The 21,022-nt window shown below is 33.7% G+C and overlaps 1 protein-coding gene across 4 annotated transcripts in view; it reads left to right on the top strand.

Moving 5' to 3' along the window:
* GNAS (GNAS complex locus) overlaps positions 1–21,022 on the top strand; it is a 308,988-nt gene that overhangs the window by 286,017 nt on the left and 1,949 nt on the right. For all 4 annotated transcript variants that reach the window (XM_072633425.1, XM_072633427.1, XM_072633426.1 and 1 more), the window contains exons 6-11: positions 9,999–10,053; positions 12,982–13,055; positions 15,088–15,146; positions 18,633–18,753; positions 19,324–19,454; positions 20,322–20,389. In XM_072633425.1, the coding sequence (XP_072489526.1) occupies positions 9,999–10,053; positions 12,982–13,055; positions 15,088–15,146; positions 18,633–18,753; positions 19,324–19,454; positions 20,322–20,389 (508 nt within the window). The remainder of the gene's footprint in view (positions 1–9,998; positions 10,054–12,981; positions 13,056–15,087; positions 15,147–18,632; positions 18,754–19,323; positions 19,455–20,321; positions 20,390–21,022) is intronic.

The following is a 21,022-nucleotide window of genomic DNA, read 5'->3' as shown; positions in this document are numbered from 1 at the left end:
ATATACATGTATATGTTCTTAAAACTATATTCTCCTAAACAGATTTAATACTCAACCTTTACCACAGTTTTCCCTCATAACCCCCCTTCTCATTAATTGTTAATTTGTTAACTTTCCTAACAAGCCCATTCTTCACAGTGTTGAGCTAAATTTCAGTACAGATGTTAAAACAATGAAATTATTTAATTTTTTATAATGTGTTCCAAAGAATAAGCAACCATAGGGGGCAACAGTGTAAACATTGCTTTTATCTGGAATATGTTACCTGTTTAAAAATTTTCTTTTCAGTTATACACATAACCCTATTTATTCATATAACCAAGCCTATCATACAAGGAATGTTAGAGATTATTCTTGATGTACAGAGGAAGAAAATGAGGCACTCAGAAGTCAAGTGACTTGCCCAAAGTCACAGAAAGTGGTAGAACTGGGAGTTAAATCCAGGATTGCTGAACTGGAGTATGTCACGAAATGTATCACATCACAAAACATCATTTCACAATTATAGTCACCTATATAATATTGTTTTTAAATTAAAAAGTACTTTCTTCACCATATATCTGTGAAATAAATAGAGCGAGAATAATTTATCTCCATTTCAGATGAGGAGACTTGAGAATTGGGTGAAGTGATTTGTTCAAATTTATACAATTATTAACAGATCCAGGGGCTTTTTACTGTATAGTGTTGCTTCTTAATTAAAAGTGATGATTATATTTGAATTGATCTGTTGGTTGTTTGCACTGGTCACTAAGATGAGCAAAAATGCTGTATGTTAATCTCTGTTTTTTGCATAACTATGGACCTAGGCTCTTAATTTGAGTTCAAAATTTGCTTTTCTTTTTAAAATATGTTAATAATTATATTTTAATATGGTTCATTTCCTTTGTAATTCTGTGTATTTTATGCATTTAATTTTTTTTTTCTGAGAAGGGGTCCAGAGCCTTCTTTCCTCTCAATGGCCCTGTGAGATAAGTAGTACAAGAATTATTTATCTCGGGGCAGCTAAATGGCGCAGTGAATAGAGCACCGGCCCTAGAGTTAAGAGGACCTGAGTTCAGATAGTTACTAGCTGTGTGACCTTGGGCAAGTCATTTAACCTCAATTGCCTTGCCTTCTCCCCTCTGGAAAAAAAAAAAAGAATTATTTATCTCCATCTTGCAGATGAGGAAACTAAGAGTTCAGTGAAGTGATTTGCTGAAATTCATACAACTGTTAACAAATCCAGAGACTTTTTCTACTATATGATGCTGTCTTAATTAAAAGAATTGAGAGGTCTGCCAAAGGGGTCTATCACTCACTCACACACACGCACACACACGCACACACACACACACACACATCCCCTCTAAACCAGTTACTATTTTTAAATTCTAAATTTTCCAAAGTTTCTAGAACTTGGTAGTTATTATTCTAAAACTCCTCTGTATGCGCTGTGTGTGTGTATTTAAAGACAATATGGTAAATTATTTTAATTTTGAGCCAGTGATACTGGGATAATATATTACAGATGAGAATACGTAAATATAAATAAAAATTACTAATTAAACAACTTATAAACTTAAGGCAGACTTTTTTCTTGCTGTACTAAAAAAGAAGACAAAGTTACTTTGTATCATTTGTATTTAAGTGAAAATTATCTAAATACTATTACTTGACAGCATACTAATAATTTAGAAAGATAAATAATACAGTATTTTGAATACAAAGATATAGTTCTCTATCAAAATTGATTTCTCTAGGTTTAAGTATATAAGTAAGAAGTTGAAGCATTATGCTTTTAAAACAAAGGTCATCTAGGGTTCATTCAAACCCAGATAGGACATTGATCTTTACTTTATTGTTAGTGAAAGACTTTGTTTTGCAAGTGTATCACCTTGGTTACCAGGCAAGGGAATGAATTAATAAATAGGAATTTATCTCTACTACTAAAAGGGAAAAAAGAAACCCAAAATACCTCAGAGCATATGCCATACTGATACTTAAATAGAAAGGGCACAATATAAAAGACAAATAGGGTAAATAGGAAAGGCACAACTATGACAAAGTGATAGAACAGTCCTAATGAATTGTCTGAATGCAAATCAACAATACAATATTGTTCTGAAAGAGTAAATTATGTTTATATGTCAATGGCAGTATAATATCCATGAAGCCTGATACGATCTTATGCTAGCTACCATTGGTATTGATCAGACCCTTTCAAGAATATCATGCTATTAATTTTCCAAAGCAAGTGAATTTGAGATGAAAAATAGCAAATTGATTAAAAGAGAATATAAAGTAAATTATTTTATGGAGCCCTGTGTTCCTGAAAAGCATTTTTCCAGAGAAGAGGCAAGGACCTAAGAAATACCTGCAGGTCTACTTGGCTCCCTTTCTTTTGTAGCAACTACTTTTAACTTTAGAAAAATCACATTGAAAAGTAGTCAAGCAGATAACAGCGTCATAGTGAGTTAGATTCTCATTTTAAAATGAAAAATGTACCTCAAAAATTGAATTTTAATAAGTGGAAATTTTTTGCAAATTTATTTTTTATATATTCCTAGAACTGATGTATTAAAGAGAGCTATGAGAATAAGAACTCGGTGTTTTAAGATCCAGCTACTTCCCTTTCTTAGAATAACTAAGGGATACCACTTGGTTTTTCTGGTAATTGTTATTGTATTAAGAATGTGAGCTTTTAGATATGCAGAGACCATCTTTTGGAAGATAGTGAAAACATTTAATACATTTAGACTTGTTTTATCTGAGTAGGGTTTTGCCATTGGAATATTTTGGTACAGTACTGTTCCTCCTATGGTGTGTATCGTTGCTGTTTTTTAAGGAAATCATGGACCTAAAAATAGCCTGTATAAACACTAAGAGGGCTGTACTTTCAGTTCGCGGTTTTAGAAATCTCTTGTTAGTTTGTACTTCTCAGAGTTTCCAAAGCCCACTGAGTTTATTAAGATGCAATTAGCGTTTGAGGAAATAATACTATATAATATTACAGATAAATGAATCAATTTAGTGTTCTATATCTGGAATATCAGCAAGTTAATATATGACTAACATACCTCATAATATAATAAGTAGCATTTTTATAGTGCTTCCTTTAAGGTTTGCAAAGCACTTTACATATGTTATCTCAATTGATTTGTTCCACAACCCTCTGATGTAGTTGCTATTATTATCCCTGTTTCATGGCTGAGGAAACAGGTTGATAGAAGTGATTCTGTCCAGAATCATCCAGCTGGAAAGTATCTGAGACAGGATTTGAATTCAGGTGGCCAGCTGCAAGTTTAATACTATCTACTATGCCACTTAGCTCCCTTAAAGAATCTGTCAGCCTATGAAATATATATATATTTAGAAAAAAATATCCCAGAAAAAATCTTTAGGTCCCTGCATTCTAACTTTTTTTTTTTTTTTACCACTCTAATGAAGGTCCTCATCACCTCACATCTAGATTATTGCAATAGTCTGTCTGTCTGCTGGTGGGTTTGCCTGCCTCAAATCTCTCCCCACTTCAATCCATCTATTATTCATGCACTAAAGTGATTCTCCTAAAGCCCTAATCAGTAAACTCCAGTGATTTCCTATTGCCAGCAATAGGAATAGGAGCAAATACAAAATGCTATTTGGCATAACTTCATAACCTAGCCCCCTCCATTCTTCTTACATTTTACTCCCCAACATTTACTCTTCATTCAAATGACCCTGATCTTTTGACTGTTCATGAACAAAAACACTTCATCTCTTGACTCTAAGCATTTTCTCAGGAGGTTCTCTATTTCTGGAATACTCTCCCTTCTCTTATCTGACTATTGACCTCCGTGACTTCTTTTAAGTCCCAACTAAAAATCTCACCTTCTACAGGAAACCTTTCAGAACCTGTCTTAATTCTAGTGCCTTCCCTCGTTAATTATTTCCTCTTATCCTGTATATATATCGCTTGCCTTGTATATATTTCTTTGCATGTTTTTCCCCCATTATACTGTGAGCTCCTTGAAAGCAGAGACTGTCTTTTGTCTCTTTTTGTATCCTCAATGCTTAGCACAGTGCCTGGCAAATAGTAGGCACTTAACAAACATTTGTTGATTAGTTTACTCTACAACCTCTTTTACCTTATTAACTCTAGAAGTAAACTGCATATTTATTCTCTAAGAAATAGTGGAGTTTGCATAACACTTGAAATCTCAGGTGAAATATAATGGAATTCATGAAAACTTAAAGCATTTTCTAAGTGCTTTGCCCAAATACTTAACTTAGCCACAGTTAAATATGATGAAGAAAATTACTTAAAGATTATGCAGTAGGTACTGCTCTTGAGGTGACTTGAATGCTTGTGTCACCTTTGGGGTCATTCCCCTAAGCTACAGTCGTTCTCATAAGTAGGGTTGGTTGACTACTACTCAATGGTAATCCTAAGAGAGATAGGTTTCTAGTACTGTTGCTCACAAGCTCTCACTGTGTGTTTCCTTTCATATCAATCAACCTGGATTAATTAGCTTGTGGAAAAGTTATTTACTAAGTGGGCATAGTAAAAACAGTTGGAATAGAACTAGGAATGTGCTCTCCTCCTGTGCAGACAAGGTCCCTAATTTGGGCTACAATTTGAAGTGCAGTGATGGAGAGACGTGTGTAGAGATCACTTGTGACAAAGGGGTGCCCTGCTGCTCCTGCTTATAAGTCCTTTTCTCCCTTCTTAAAGTCTTCTTGAGTTTCCAGTTAGGTGTTTGGCTCTCTGTTGGGCCCCAAAGACCAGAACCTCTGTTAAATCCATGGTCAGTACTTCTTTGTGATGAAGGTCTTATTCTCTGTCACTGCTCTTAGGTGACAGTGAAATCTCTGATGAGACCCTTGGGCTCCCCAAACTCACCAGATTACCTGAACACTCCCATCTTGGAATACTGATTTGCCTAAGATAAGGAAAGAATAAACATAAGAGAAACAGCAATTGCCATGTAATTATACGTGTGGTGGCTAGGTGGAAGGCAGGGAAGCTGCCCTTTCCCTTCAGCTTCTTCATGGCATCAGTCCTGAGACTTGTGATTAGAGTACTGGATCTGGAATCAGGAAGACCTGAGTTCCAAACTGGCCTCAGACATTTACTGGTTGTGTGACCCTAGGCAAGTCATTTAACCTCTCTCTGCCTTCATTTACTCATCTGTAAAATGGGAATAAAAATAACACCTATCACCAAGATTATTGTGAAGATAAATTGAAATATTTGTAAAATACTTTGCCAAGTGTAAGCAATATATAAATGCTAACTGCTATTGCTGCTGCTGTTGTTATTACTACTACTGATAATGATACTGTTTTCTATCACCACATACCAGTTAAGAAGTAGAAGAATAAAAAGATAACATCTCCTTTTCTCAGCTACTTTCTTTTTGTTCTTGTATCTTTTTCTCTGGTTCTGGATGGAAATCCTTGCTCCTGCTGGTCCAGTTTCTCCTATAGCATGGCCAGTGGGAGCAAGGGGAGGGAATATGAGCAAAGGGGGAGGGGGGGAGAAAGAAAGAGAGAGCGCGCGCACTATAAAGAGAGACTGTCATACCCTCGATCTTGTCATCACATACAAAGGTAGCACTTTTATGTTCATGAACTCGGAAATTCACTTATTTGATTATAGTCTCTTGTCATTCCATCTCTCCCTCTGCTTTTCAACTTTAAATTTTGTTCTTTTCCCTCTCCATGACCTCCAATCCTTTCACTCATTAGTTCTCCCCTCTCCCCACTCAAGCCATCACCCATGCATTGACTACATTCTCCTCTCTTACTCATCATCAAGGTGAGCCAGTTTAACTCCACATTATCTCTTCTCTCCAGTCCCTTGCTCCTTTATCATCTACAATCTTCCCCTGGGGAGATTAGTCCCGCCATCTGTTTGTCTCATTCATATTCATGTGCTTTTGAATGAAGCTGGAGAAAATTATAAAACTGTGCTGACTATATCCAAAACAAATTGGTGTCACATAATCTCAAATGGACCCTCACTGAAGCAAGGCAGTACATGTACACTTCTCAAATTGACTCACTATTTCATTCACAACAATTTTTCCAAAATTATTCATTCTTCCTCAAATCTCCTATGACTCCTTCTCTTCCCACACTTTTAACTGAAAACCTTACCTCATATTTCACTAAAAGTGTTTAGGCAATTTACTAAGAGCTCCCTCCTCTCCTCATTTCACATCACTCAGATGCCAGTATCTCTTCCACTGCAGTCTCATGTGAAGAAGTGGCCCTTCTTTGCACAAGTCATCCTGTTCTATCCAGTCTCTCTCCAACATATGGCCCCCTCTATCTTCCCCATTCTCATTTATTTTCAATCTCTCTGTGTCAAGTGGATGCTTCCCTCCTACTTACAAATATGCCCATGTTTCCACATCAAAAAAAAAAAATCTTCACTTGACCCATCAATTCCCACCAGCTATCATTTTTTAATTTCTTTCCTTTTTGTAGCTAAAATTCTTGAGAGAACTGTCTACAACAAAAGGCTCCACTTCTTTTTTTTTTCAGGCTCTTTTTAACTATCTGTAGTCTGGCTACAACAATATCAATCAACTGAAACTGCTCTTTCCAAAGTAATGATCTTTTAATTGACAAATCTAATGGCCTTTTCTCCATCCTCATCCTTCTTGACCTCTCTGAAACATTTAACATTATTGGTCAGCCTCTCATTTTTATAGTGTCTTTCTCTAGGTTTTTGTGACACTACTCCATCTAGGTTCTCCTCCTACCTGACTGTTCAATCTGAGTTTCTTTTGCTTCATCCAGGTCATGCCTGCTAATTCTGAGTGACCCCCAAAACTCTGTCTTGGGCCCTCTTTTCTTTCCCATCTATACTGTTTACATTATTGATCTGATCAATTTCCTGGGATTCAACTATCATCTTTTCCTCAGTCAATACACATCCATTAAGTGCTTACTGTGTTCAAGGCACTCTGCTAAGAATTGGGTGTATTGCCTCATACCTATCAGATTGGCTTGATATGACAGAAAAGAAAAATAATAAATGTTGGAGGGGATTTGGGAAAATTGGAACACTAATGCAATGTTGAAGTTGTGAACTGATCCAGCCATTCTGAAGAGCAATTTGGAACTATGCTTTAAGAAAATAATGTTGACTACTATTTGGAGGATGGATTAGGAGACAAGAAAAACTTGAAGTGGAGAGACTAATACAGAAGCCATTGGAATAGTCCAGGTTAAAGGTCATAAAATGGACTGACCTAGAGATTATGAGAAGAGAGATAAGAGGAGTCTGTCAGAGATGTTTTGGGGGTAGAAGTGACTAAGATTTGGCAACTTCATGGATGTGTGGGATGAATGAAAGTAAGGAAAGATGACACTAAAGTTGCAAACCTTAGAGCTTGGAAAGATAGTGGTGCCTTAATAAAGATGAGGAAGTTTCAGGAGGGGAGGGAGGGTAAAGAAAATATAGTGAGATAAGAACCTAGCTGTCTATGCCTGCTTATCCTGTGTGGCACTATGTCCCACTGAAGAAGAAAATGAGAGAGGGTGTGTGTCACTGCTCCAGAGGACCTCACTTCTGCAAGATGGTCTAGGGTGTACTGAGGAATATGAAGGAATATGAATTATCCCAATGGTAACTGTACAAACTACTGTGGTGGGTGCTCTAGTCATGGTTAGGGAACAAACTAATGTACTACTAAAGTAGGGAACTTGGGAGCTTGCATATCTTCTGAAGGTAAAGAGAGTTTGAGTACTGGGTAATAATGAGTGGGTAGGTGTGGTTAGGTTAGACATAAGCCCCAAAATAGTCTATTGTGGCTAGTGTGAAATGCAACCAGAAGTATGCTTGGTAAATGTTTAACAACCAGCTCTCCAGAGGGGGAAAAATGTACACTTGATACTTTCAAGTTTAATCAGCATTCCTAACATTTTCTTCTTCATTTTCCTAAGTCTGGAAAATCACGTAAAACAACATAACAGTAAAAGAATAAATCAAGCCCTAATTTCCAATTTCCAAAAATGATTGCTAACATTGAAAATTTAACAGCAACTCTTGGGAGGCAGTTTGAGCTGGCTCCAACATAATTCTTTGAATGTAGTAACCCATCTAATCACCCTCCAGCTGGTTGATCACTCACCATTTAGGGTCATACCTTTGCCTCCTTGAGGTCACATCACCACTCTGAAGGGGGGCAGCCACCACCCCCACTTTGGAGACTATTGGTCTAAAAGGTGACTACCCTCTGTCAGGGCAGTAGCATCTAAGACTAAGTAGCAACTAAGGTTGTCTTATTAATTCAACTTAATAGTTACTTCTTTTGAGTGGCAAAAGGCATGTCTAATTGTAGAAATGTTGGATTTCATTTTCATTAGAAATAAAAGTTGTCAGAAAGACTTTTGGAGTATGAAATGACTATTGATATAGAATTACAACCAATAGAAGATTATCATAAGAAGTTTTCTACTTGTCATTTGATAGCAGTTGTTAAAACTTGGAAAATTAGATTTGCAGATATTTTGTTGGACTTAGATGACTTACTTATCAATCTGTACAGACTACTTGAAAGATTGCTTTTCTATTTGAAGCAGTATTATAGCAGAAAAGTCCCTAGTCTTTTGCTTCTTAAGTGATACAGGGGAAAATCATCTAATTGATCATCCTAATAAACATATAAACATTCTCCTACATTGGACCTTCCAAATTTCTCTCCTACCCATCCCTAACCACAATCTACCCCATTTTCTTCTTTAGTCCTTCAAGCAGTTTCTGAAATCCCAACACCTATGCAATATTCTCAGAATATGTAGATTATCTCAAGTTGTCACTTGTAGAGCATAAGGAAATACAGAGCTAGGCTTTCCTAGCATATTTACATTCTTGGTGATGTAGTGATCTCATCAATAAAAACTGATGTTACTATGTTAGGTCAATATAAGGGACTTTTTACAAAATAATTTTTCAAGTATTTTGGCTAAAAGCAAAGTAATAATTAAAGTTTAGATCAGGAGTGCCATGTTTCCCACCCTTAGTTTAGATATTGCTTTCTAATGTCAAAATAAAGTTTTAGATCCTATGGAAAGTGTTTTCTGATAATTCCAACCTATATTAATCTTCTCTAACTCTTTCAATTGTTATCCATAGCCTCACTACACCCTTACTATGTACCATTATTCTATTTTCAAATTATCTATTATGTAATTTAGCACATTATATCAGTATATAATTTTCTTACACAAGGATATATTATTCACTAATTGATTAATGGTGTTATGTCCAAAAGTAGGATACAAGTCCCTTTATGGATATAAAACATGTCTTATATTTCTTCCATACTTACTCATATTAGATATATAGGGCAAATTCAGTAAATAAGAATTATTGATTATAGTTGACAGATATATATATATATATATATATACATATACACATATATATGTATATATATAGTTGACAGGAAGGCATAGGGATGCCTCCACAGATAGATAATTTAAAACTCATATTTCGTTTTGTCCCCTGAAAATGTTCCTATAACAAAAATAACATTGGAAGGTTGTGTTTTTGGCCCTCTGCTGGACAATAATGGCAAAATCTATTTTGTATTTTTAAAGTTAGATTACAAGACACAGAACCCTCACTAAAAACAAACAAACAAAAAAACCCACCACTGTACCATACAGCAGTTATAGCCGTGATGCTCTAAAATTTCGTGGAATACTTTGTAGCAGTTTTTTTAGTTTATGAAACATATGTAGATTTCAGAGTTCCACTTTCTTTTTTTCATTTCAGAATATTAATTTCAGTCTCTACCCATGGATTACCAAATGAATTTCTAGGGTTTTTAATTTTGAAGGATTCTATTTGTTTATCATTTTAAAAGTATATGAATTGAGTTATAAATTTAATCAAACAAAACTTCTATTGACAGTATAATATAAATGTATGTGATAATCATTCTGATAAAAGGCATAATTTTGTAATGGCATACAGTTTACAGACATACATCATTTGAATGATTTTTTTCTTTCAGCTTTCTAGACAAGATTGATGTAGTCAAACAAAATGAATATACACCATCTGACCAAGTGAGTGAAACTCTTTTTAAAATCAGAGTGCTTTAAAAAATACTTGAAAAAAGCTATTTGAAGTTGACTTAACTATTATAAATATCTTTCCTCTGAAGTAAAAATAATGTTATAAAAATATTTTGGAAAGAGTGTGAACATTATGTGGAAATATTGTGATCTGATGAGAATAAGGATTGTTTTCACTTTTGCCTTTGTATCCACAGGATCTAGTAGGAGGCAAATATAAAATACTTGTTGAACTGATATTGATTTAATGAAATATAATAGGTATCAAATATCTTTTTGTTATTTGATCTTGTCATATAAGAAACATTGGGCAATATCATAGGCTTTATGGGGGTTGTTTTTGGTCAATTCTGTTTGCCTTTGATGAACTGATATTATACAATACAGTTATTCTTTATTCAAGTAACTTATTTATTTGGAAGGGTGATGATGAAAGACCTGATAGCCTATCTCTGGTATGCATTTAAGTGTATAGTTAACTGATTAGGTGAAAAATCCATCAAGTATAAAGCATTTGAAAAAAAATTTGCAGGTATTTTATTGTTTTTTATGCATGTGAAAATCTATATTACTCTATTCTGAAAGATTTTCCACTCAGTTCTGAAGTTTATTTTCTGAACCTAGTCTTTTTAGGCTGCATCAAGACAATGTTTATTTAAAATGCACTATAGGTTTCTAACAAATACTTGATTGACTTACTGATTGTATAATCCTGATGGATTAAGCATTTGGGGAAATAGAAGACACCATATACAAGTTGGTCATCTCCCCAAGAATATCTTGGTCCCAAGCAGCTCAGTACCAAGCAATAAAATGTAACATGGTGTAATGGAAAGAGCAGTGTCCTAGTTCTAGTTTTGCCATGGTCCACATAACTTTCAGGGTCTCATTTTCTACATCTGCAAAATGAGGGAGTTTGGCAAGCGTTCTCTGAAATCCATTCCAGCTCTAGCATTCTGTGAGTTTATAAATTGTGAGACCTTGAGCAAGTCATTGCATCCATCAGTCTTCCTTACTTCCTTCTTTTCTTCCTTCCTTTCTTTCTTCCTTTCCCTACCTTCTTCCTTCATTCCCTCCTCCATTTCTCCCTTTCTTCTTTTCTCACTTCCTTCTTCCTAACCTAAAAAGCTTTACTATAAGGATCAAATGAGATAATGTATATGAGAGCTTTATGTAACCTGTAAAGCACTGTTAGAAAGTTTTATTAAGGATAGCTATTTTTATTTTTGTTTATTCCAGTCAATTTGAAGCAATTTTATCCACTTAAGATAATTAGTTTTATACTGTTTGCTAATTACAATATTAGATAGTCTGAACAGGACTGGGACAAAAATCTCAAAAAAAAAACAACTTGAAAGTTCATTTTAAATAAATCCAAATAGCAACTATCCAAGCCAGTGGACAAAAGCAGTGGCATAACTGAGTCTAAATAATGTATAATCCAAAAATTATTTGTTTACTTTTAAAGCATATTAAGTTATTTTAGCAACATGTATATGTATGTATGCTGATGTTTAGATTTTTCTTGTTTTCCTTAGTCCAGTATTAAAATTACTTGTTTATTTCCTGAATATTTGTGAAAGTGAAATCTGCTAGGTGATAAGAAGAAACCTTTTTGGGTTTATGCATTTGCTATTGATAATCAGGTGTCCTTGAGGAGTCATTCTTTCCCACATTGTTATTATGAAAACTTCATTAGAAGTTGAAGATCACTTTTTTCATAACCTCACATAACAGAGGAAAATCTTGATCTATAGATATAATTTTTATCTTTCTAATCCTTTCCTTTATATCAATATCAGCATTTTAGATTTTAAACATTTAATTTTACAACTTCATTTTGATAATTCCATTTTCATATAACCCATTTAATGTTATCATTATGTGTTGAAAGTTCTTATTTAGAAAGCACTTTTTTAAAAAATTATGAAATGTAAATTACATCTTGCTTTAAAAGTAGTCTCCACACATTTATTTTAAACATTAATTAAAGGTTTGGAAGTGGATAGAGAGCTGGTTCTGGAATCAGGAAGGCCTAAGTTCAAGGCTGCTTCTAACATATTTTGGCTGTGTGACACTAAGTCATCTAACTTCTTAGTACCCCATGCAACTCTTTGAGACTAAACTCGAGAACATTTGCCAATCTTCACTGATTGAGAGAATTTCCTTCCTTGGAGTCTGCTGCATCAATAAAGTCACCAAACACAAAAATGTCAGTTTATTATTATGATTCACATGAAAATAAAACTTGTAGCAAGTATCTATGTAAATGTCATACATAGCTACCTGAAAGAGATAGAAAACATGACTTCTAATTTCTAAGATGCTAACATTATATGCACAGTTTTATTTCTTTTTAATAAGTTACTATATGATTTATTTTTTCTTTCTTTTATGAAAGAGTAACAATGTTTTTGACCTTGAAGAGAAGACAAAAATAATGTTTATTTACCCATCTATTGGGCATAACAGAAGGGAAATCTTTATTAATAATCTTAAATTGAACATTATTGTTTTTATCCTAAAATTAGTCATTTTCATGTCACAAACTATGAAGTAATTTCCAGCATTTCTATCTTCATTAGAAGTAGTAATTTAGTAATTTAGATCCAACTATTAAGGGATAGTTGAAGCAGCTTAATTGGGTATATTTGTTAACCAGTCTTCCCAAATTCCTCCCTTATTCTTCTAGTACATTATTATAGTAGGGGCTTAGTTTTGCTATGTTTCATCAGTGTTGATCATTATGGTTCCTCTGCCACAATTTAATACTTTTTTTCTGATTTAGTCATTTTATTGCATACGTAAAAATAAGATGCTTATTCTTTAGTATGAATAATATTTTTCCTTTGTAATCAGATATGAAGTAATCATTGGTATTTATTGTTCTGACTTATTGACTTTACTTTTTGTTTTTAGGATCTCCTCAGATGCAGAGTATTGACATCAGGAATTTTCGAAACCAAATTTCAAGTGGATAAAGTAAATTTTCAGTAAGTGTGAAGGAGTCATAATTTGTTTTCTCCCTTTATGCTTTCCTGCCTTTCCAATGTTTTACTTACAAAGACTGAAATATGAAGCTTCCAAAAGATTTCTGGTAAAAGAAAGTTATGGAAGTTGCCTTTTTGTTTTTTTGCCATCAACCTGCTTCACAGAGTTCCTGTAGGAAAATATTTTGTATACCTTGAAGAACTATGTAAATGTGATTTATCAATATTAGTAATAGCAAAAATTTTTCCTTTTGGCACATAATTGAAAAAGGACTGCTTATAGCATATAAAAATGTGTTTCTGCCTAAGCTAAAATGTGTGATTTTTCTTTGATCAGTGCTACCAAACAGAAAAGAAAAATATGCTCATTAAGGCATTGTGATCACATTGGCAATATCATGGCATTTAAGGTTTCTTTTTCTCACTTTTTTGTGAAAAGGTCAAAACTATATAAAAACATAAATTTAATCAGTCATATACTTCGAGATGTCCTACTTCAAAAGTAATTTTTAATATTGCCTTTGTTCAACAAATTCATTAATTCAACAAATATTTATTAAATAATCCTACCCCTTTAAAAAGTAATCATGTCACCCTGACTTATCTTAGTTTTCTTGTGAGAACCAAAATTTCACTAAATTGTCAGGAGCATGAAAACTACTTGAGGGCAGTGACCATTTTCATATTTGCCTTTGCATTCCCAGAACCCAGTCCTATTGCTGGCACATAGTAGGTATTCCTTTAAGAATTGCTTATGAATTAAATTGCTTTATACTAATTACCTCCTTTCACTTTTAACTCTGTCAAAAGATATACTTATATATTACCTTTGCCCAGAAGATATCTAAAACTCCAAATCTGATTGTTTCCCTTTTCATTTGTAAAAATGACTCTGTTTGTCATAACCTTAGCAATCCTGCTGTGAAAATTCTATGCATAGGATCATAGACCTAGTGTTGGAAGAAACCTCAGAGGCCATCTCATCCAAACTCATTTTACAAATGGGGAAACAGATGCCCAAGGAGGTTATATGACTTGCCCAAGATCACATAAGTATCAGGGCTCTTTCTACTCAACCACTTTGCTTCAAATTGCTTCCACTGCAGCAAAAATGAAAATTATTTTGATAATTAATATATTCAAAATCTCTCCATCTTTGCTTAGGTAAATGAAATTTGACTCAGTTTCTTTTAGTCAATCAATCAATCAGTGAATAAGCTTCTATTAAGCACTTAATATGTACCAGGCACTACGCTAGTGATGCAAAGATAAAAAAGAAATAGTCCTTGTCCTTAGGGCACTTATATTCTCTTGGAATTCTGCTACTAGTACATTTATCTTACTTCTAACTTACACTGAGAAGAATGCTGATCAGTTATTGACAGTATTCATCTTGATTTACATAAATTGTAATTGATGAGCTTTTATAGGAAATAATTACATTAGAAACTTTCACATACACACACTAATTTCTATATTAGAAATAATTATTTGAATTGTCTCCTTGGTTTTAAGACAAATAAGAATATAATATGATGTGATTGGAAATTTTTTTCAACAACAAGTAGATGAGCCATTGCTTAATATGAAGAAGTCTATTATTTATTTGTTTCTGTAACTTTATGATCAGGGTTGTTCCAAATTATACTAGCTTATTCAAGAACTAAAATTTCTTTAACTTTGGGGAGGAAAAGAAAGAAGAGAGAAACAAGAAACAAGGGAGTAACAAGCTCGTACTTACTTTAAAAAATATTATTTTTTGTATTTAATAGGAATGTATGTGTAGAATCTATATAAGACTGTATACTGTCTTAGGGAAGGAGGGAGGAGGGAGGGGGAAGAATGAAGGGGGGGAATCTAAGATACATGGAAGTGATTGTAGAACACTGAAAAAAATAAAATAATTTAATAAAAAAGATTAAAAATATTGTTTTTCTAAACACTTTGAATCAGGTATATAAGCTTCACCTCTCTTGTTGCTTTAGTGACTTCATATTTTAGCCTTTGTAAGTGACTAGATATTTCTCTTCACCAGCATGTTTGATGTTGGAGGACAGCGAGATGAACGTAGAAAATGGATCCAGTGTTTTAATGGTATGGTTTGAAATTGATTCTCTTAAGAATAATTAAGATTTATTTTAATTCCAAATGACCAAAGAAATAAGCTTTTACTTTACTAAACCTTATAATAAACTTCTTTATTTATTTTTCCCTTGTCATGCAGTCTGTTATTCTTTTAATGTCTTATTGATGAAGATCTAATTTTTGGTAAAGGGAAAATGTATATGGTAGTTGATTAGATCTTACATATAGAATCATGTGTAATAAATATTATCAATTCAGTTGCTACTTTAGTTTAAAAACATATTAAATGTAAAAACTCTTGAGGTCATTTGTCTGAGGGCAGTTTGGCTCTCCCTAAAAGCAACAAACAAAACAAAATGCAAATTGCTTTCTTATAGTTTTATTTTATTGTTTTTATATTTTTTTAAATATAGACTGTTGCTCTTATGCAATTTGGAAGGCTTATCTGACTTAACACTGTTTTAGGGGACAAAATGGCAACATTACTATTATTACATTCCCTCCTACCCAATATTCTAGCCATGTTAGATTACTTCAGCATTTGTCCAGGTACACTTTGAAAAAAAGGGTTAGATTCATCTGTATTTAATGATCTCATATACCTAGTGACAAAGGTGAGCGTTCAAGGAGCTGAGTTCTAATGACAACAGCATTGGGTATTGTGGAGTTGAAGTTGACTTTTTTTTTTTCCCAGAAGAGTCATTTACAGAGATATTACTATACTGATTTAATGTTCCAGAAAGGCAACTATTCCTAGGACTCTGAAGTTTGTTTTTTAAACTAATGGCAAAGTGGTCAGTTGAGGTAATAAAGATAACTTTTTTTTAATCATTCAGGCATGCTGAGAAGAGTGGAAGAAACCTCAGAGGTTATCTAGTACAACCTTTAATTGAACAAGAATCTTCTCATACATACATACACATACATACATACATACATACGTACATATATACATACATACCCATACATACTCATATATACCCAACAGAATATTCAGCCTCTTCATAAAGACCTCCAGTGCTTGGGTACTCATTACTTCTCTGGGAACCACATTCCACTTTGGAACAATCTTAATTAAGTGGCTTTTGGTTCAAGGACAAATTTTTCTGTAATTTCTACCCATTTTTCCTAGTTCTGCCCCCCAGCTCCAAGCAAAACAAATGCGTCCTCCAGCATTTAGCACCATGCCTTACACATGGTAAATGCATAATGAATGTATGAATTGAATTCCACATTATATGGACATTTGAATGTTTAAAGACCATTATCCTATTCCCTTAAAGCCTTCGGTTAGTTCTCATATAACATAGTTTCAAGGTCTTTACGATCCTATTTGCTTTCTTTGAAATTCGTCATAGCTTATCAATGTCCTTACTAAAATTTTAGGAACTGAAAATTTAGGATTCCATATTACTGACTAAGGCACAGTAGATGGGTAGGATTCTATCCTCCCTCATTATGAATGCTATGTATATATTAATGCAGCCTAAGACCACATTGACATCTTTGGCTGCCCTTATCACATTGAGTAGAGTGCCAGGACTGGAGTCAAGAAGACCTGAGTTCAAATCCAGCCTCAGACAAATTACTAACTGTGTGACCCTGGGCAAGTCACTCAACACTGTTTGCCTCAGTTTTATCATCTGTAAAATGAGCCAGAGAAGAAAATGGTAAACCACTCCAGTATCTTTGCCAAAAAAAAATATATATATATATGGCTTTACAAAGAGTTGGACACAATTCAACAACAACATACAAATCACACTGTAAACTTAGATTGAGTTTGCATTCCACTAGAATTTCCAGACCTGTTTCCATGCTAAATGTTGTCAAGCTATATATCTGTATCCTATCTCTGTATCCATAGAGTTGTTTTTGTTTTTTGTACCTAAATGTAGAAATTTATATTTGTCCTTATGAGATATAGATCATTATTCTTTCTAGCTTAACCCAAAAAAAAAAAAATCTGATTCACTCTGTCATACAGTGTGTGAACTGTTCCACCATTCTTCTTGTCATCTACAAATCTGATAAGCATGCCATTTGTGCCTTAAACTGAGTCACTGACAAAAATCTTGAACAGTACAGGTCCACAGACAAATTCCTGGTACACTTCCAGGCCCATCATTAATAACTGAACTAAATCACTGCTCCCTGTGTCCTGTCATTCAAAGATTTCTGAATCTACCTAACTATAATATTATCTGACTGGTACCCAAGGATATCACAAGACCCTGTGTCAAATGCCTTGATAAAATTAGGTTTACACCATGTCTACAGCATCTCCCTAATTTACCCAACTTAACCTGGTTACAACATGGAATTAAGTCAGTCTGAGCATATCCTGTTCTTGAGGAATCCATGCGAGCTGTCAATGATCACCATTTCCTTTAAATACCTATAAGCCAACTCATTAATAATGCTGAACTCTAGACTTTTGCCAGGAATTGAAGCTATGGTCACTTGTCTATAATTTGAAGAATCCACCTTCTACTTTTTAAAAATTAGGGTCATGTTTGTCTATCTCCCCTCATATAGCACATCTCCTCTTCTTCACGACTTTTTAAGGATTACCAATAGCAGGTCAGCCAAATTATCAGCAAATTATTTTAGTACTTTAGGACAGAGGTCACAAACATGCAGCCCACAGGCCATAAGTATCCCATAACACTCCCAATTGCAGCCTGAACCAGAATAAAATGTGATTAGAAAATATTTAATAAAATAAAAATACGATAAAATATAGATATTAATATATGGTTTTCTTAGTCAACATTCAGGTCAAGGATCCTTATGTACACTTTAGTGACCCCTGTTTTCTATTTGAATTTGACACCACTGTTACAGGATATTATTTATCTAGAGCCTGGAGACTTGAATTATTTGATGAGTAGGAGTAGCTAAAGATTACTCCTGTATTAGTCATGTTTAATAATGAATGCATTTACCCTCTCATTATTTTTCTCCATTTGTCTTGTTTTATGATATTCTTTGTGTAAACCTATGTATTATCACTGAAAAAAGCATTCTAGGGATTATTCTGTAGAATGCAGCCTTTGTGGTCATAAATGTGTCTCTGAACAGTCACTGGTATTGCCCTTCACATTCACTACCCTTCAATGCATCCAACACAAAACACCACATGGCTCTGTTCCCCAAAGTTTCTTGTTCTGAGTAGTGATTTTAAATAGTGATTTTGTTCCATTTGCTTTTTCTCCTTTGGAAAACTCTTTTTTTGTTGTTGTTTTTTCTTTATATTCTTTTTTTCTTGCTAGCTTTCAGCTACTTATTCCAGCTTTCTTTTCTTTTCTGTTCCTTCCATCAATTTCTGTTTTCATGGGTTTTTAAAAATTCTCTTTTGATTCTTATCCTTAAGTGACCATGAAGTGTTTTCCAACTCAGCCCATCTCCCTCTTGATTTGCATTCAATATTTAAACTTTCCTGAGAGTTTGAGTATTGGAGTAATAACAATTCCTATGTTTTTCCTTATCTAGATGTGACTGCTATAATATTTGTGGTGGCCAGCAGTAGCTACAACATGGTTATACGAGAGGACAATCAGACCAATCGGCTTCAAGAAGCACTAAACCTCTTCAAGAGTATCTGGAACAACAGGTCCATGAACTGAACTACACTCATATTACTCAAAGTCTCACTGCAACATTTAGATAACTAAATTTTGTAAAGTGTGGTATTTCTGGTTTTGGAATAGTTTGCTTAACCCTCACTTTGTAGTAGTAGTCATTTCATATAAATATCGAATATCCCAGAGCAGGAGTGTTCAATCTTTTGTGTATGTGTCATGGATCCCTTTTGCAATCTGGTGATACCTATGGATCCCTTTCCAGAAGAATATTTTTAAATAAATAAAACAAAATGTGAAGTATTACAAAGGAAACCAATTACAATGAAATTATATATTAAATACTGCATATTGAAATACAATATTGAAATATTTTTAAAACCCTGACCTGCAAGATAATGGATTTTAAATCTGACAAAATTGAAATGTCTTTAAAAAAACATGAAGAAAATGTCCTTTGCAATGAGAGTTTGAGGAGATGTAACATACTATAAAATATTTCAACTCTGTTCAAATGAGTGTATGATTTGAATAAATATTTTTTTTATTTTATTAATACCTGCCAGCTATCTAACAGTTTTTTGGGCTTCAATTTTTGGTAGGTGGCTACGGACCATTTCAGTAATTCTTTTCCTGAATAAACAGGATTTATTAGCAGAGAAAGTTTTGGCAGGGAAATCTAAAATTGAGGACTACTTTCCAGAATTTGCTCGCTACACTACACCAGATGATGGTAAGGTTTTCTTCCTGAAGTTGATAATAGCTATTAGAAGGCTTTCAGTTTGGTCAGTCATGTGCATCCTAAAATTATGTGGTTTTTGTTGTGAGTCTGATCTTTAAGTAATCATATTGGAAATCTTAATTAAATTCTTACCAAGAGTATTTGTTATATTTGTGAAATGTCACAAAACACTATTCAGTTAGATAAAAAGAATATATTGTGTTACCGCCTGACTGATGCAGTGTACAGATCACTGCCACATTTTGTTGGACTTCTGAAGGCTCCTATAATTCTTGAAGTGGTAACATCAATCAACTGATCACAGCTAGCAGGGGAGAGAGGGAGTATAGACTTGTGATTTCTTCAGTATAGAAAACTCAGTATGTAATTTCCCTTTGCCAATACAGATATTAAGACTGTAATTTAGAGTCATAAATTTTGCTGGGTTATCTGTACGTTAAGTGATTTATTCATGGTCACACACATGCATAAGATGTAAAACTTGAACCCCGGTCTTCCTATCTCCAAGGATGGCTCTCTATCTACTGTACCGTGCTGTCTCTCTAACCAGTCACAGACCTGGGGTATCTGTCACATTTTTATTGCAGATGAAATAATTAAAATGTTAAGAAAATAAATAGGTAGCTCCCATTATAAATAAAAAGGTAATAGTAACTTGACCATATTACATTTTAGGAAAATTACCTTGTGGCCATGCCTAAACATTTTTTCTATGAATTTTCTCTTCATTTTGGAAGAAATTATGTATATAATTTGTGCTCTGTGATAGATTTATGGACGTTAATGCCATAAATCCATTGAAATTCTTGCCTTATTATGATATGATTTGACAAGATTTTTTTTCCTCCCTTTTCTTAGCAACACCTGAGCCTGGTGAGGATCCCAGAGTTACAAGGGCCAAGTATTTTATTAGGGATGAATTTCTTGTAAGTATGGTATTATTTTACTTATGTAATTTAAATTTCATAATAAAATTTTGTCTTTGAGAAATCACTACCCCTAGTCTTTAGCTTTATTTTATTAATATATAATATGGTCTTAGTAGTTAGCAGCTGAATAAATTATATATGGCTAAATGGACATGATAATTAATAATTATTAATACTTCTAGTAAAGAAAATATTAGCCGCATAGATTATTTAATTAGATTGTTGTTTCTTAGGGCAGTTATGTATCTAATAAACTACTATTGATTGTGAATAGGTTTATTTGGGGTTGAGGGTTCTGTTCACAAAGAATGCAATGCAAATTTCTAGTGAAATTTCTTCATGGTTTTTACAGTTTTTACAGTTACCATAACAAATTTTTTGAGTGGCATGATTTACATTTCTAGAAATACCATCTGACATAAAAAGTTTTATTAAGGTCCTTAGATGGAAGTCACCATCTAAAGGGGCAATGGGAACATAAAAAGTAAAACCCATTCTCAATTATCAGTAATCACCAAGGGGAGAAATTGTCAAAGATATTTGAAAACAAGGACTGCCCTGGAACTTACATCTGCCTGCTTTAAGAATATGCTAAACTTATTTCTATACTTCAAAGTATGGGTGATCTCA

This window comes from Notamacropus eugenii, chromosome 1, assembly GCF_028372415.1.
Source record: "Notamacropus eugenii isolate mMacEug1 chromosome 1, mMacEug1.pri_v2, whole genome shotgun sequence".
Classification (NCBI taxonomy): Eukaryota; Metazoa; Chordata; class Mammalia; order Diprotodontia; family Macropodidae; genus Notamacropus; species Notamacropus eugenii.
The sequence above is the reverse complement of the archived record's forward strand: the minus strand, read 5'-3'. Positions and strand labels throughout refer to the sequence as shown.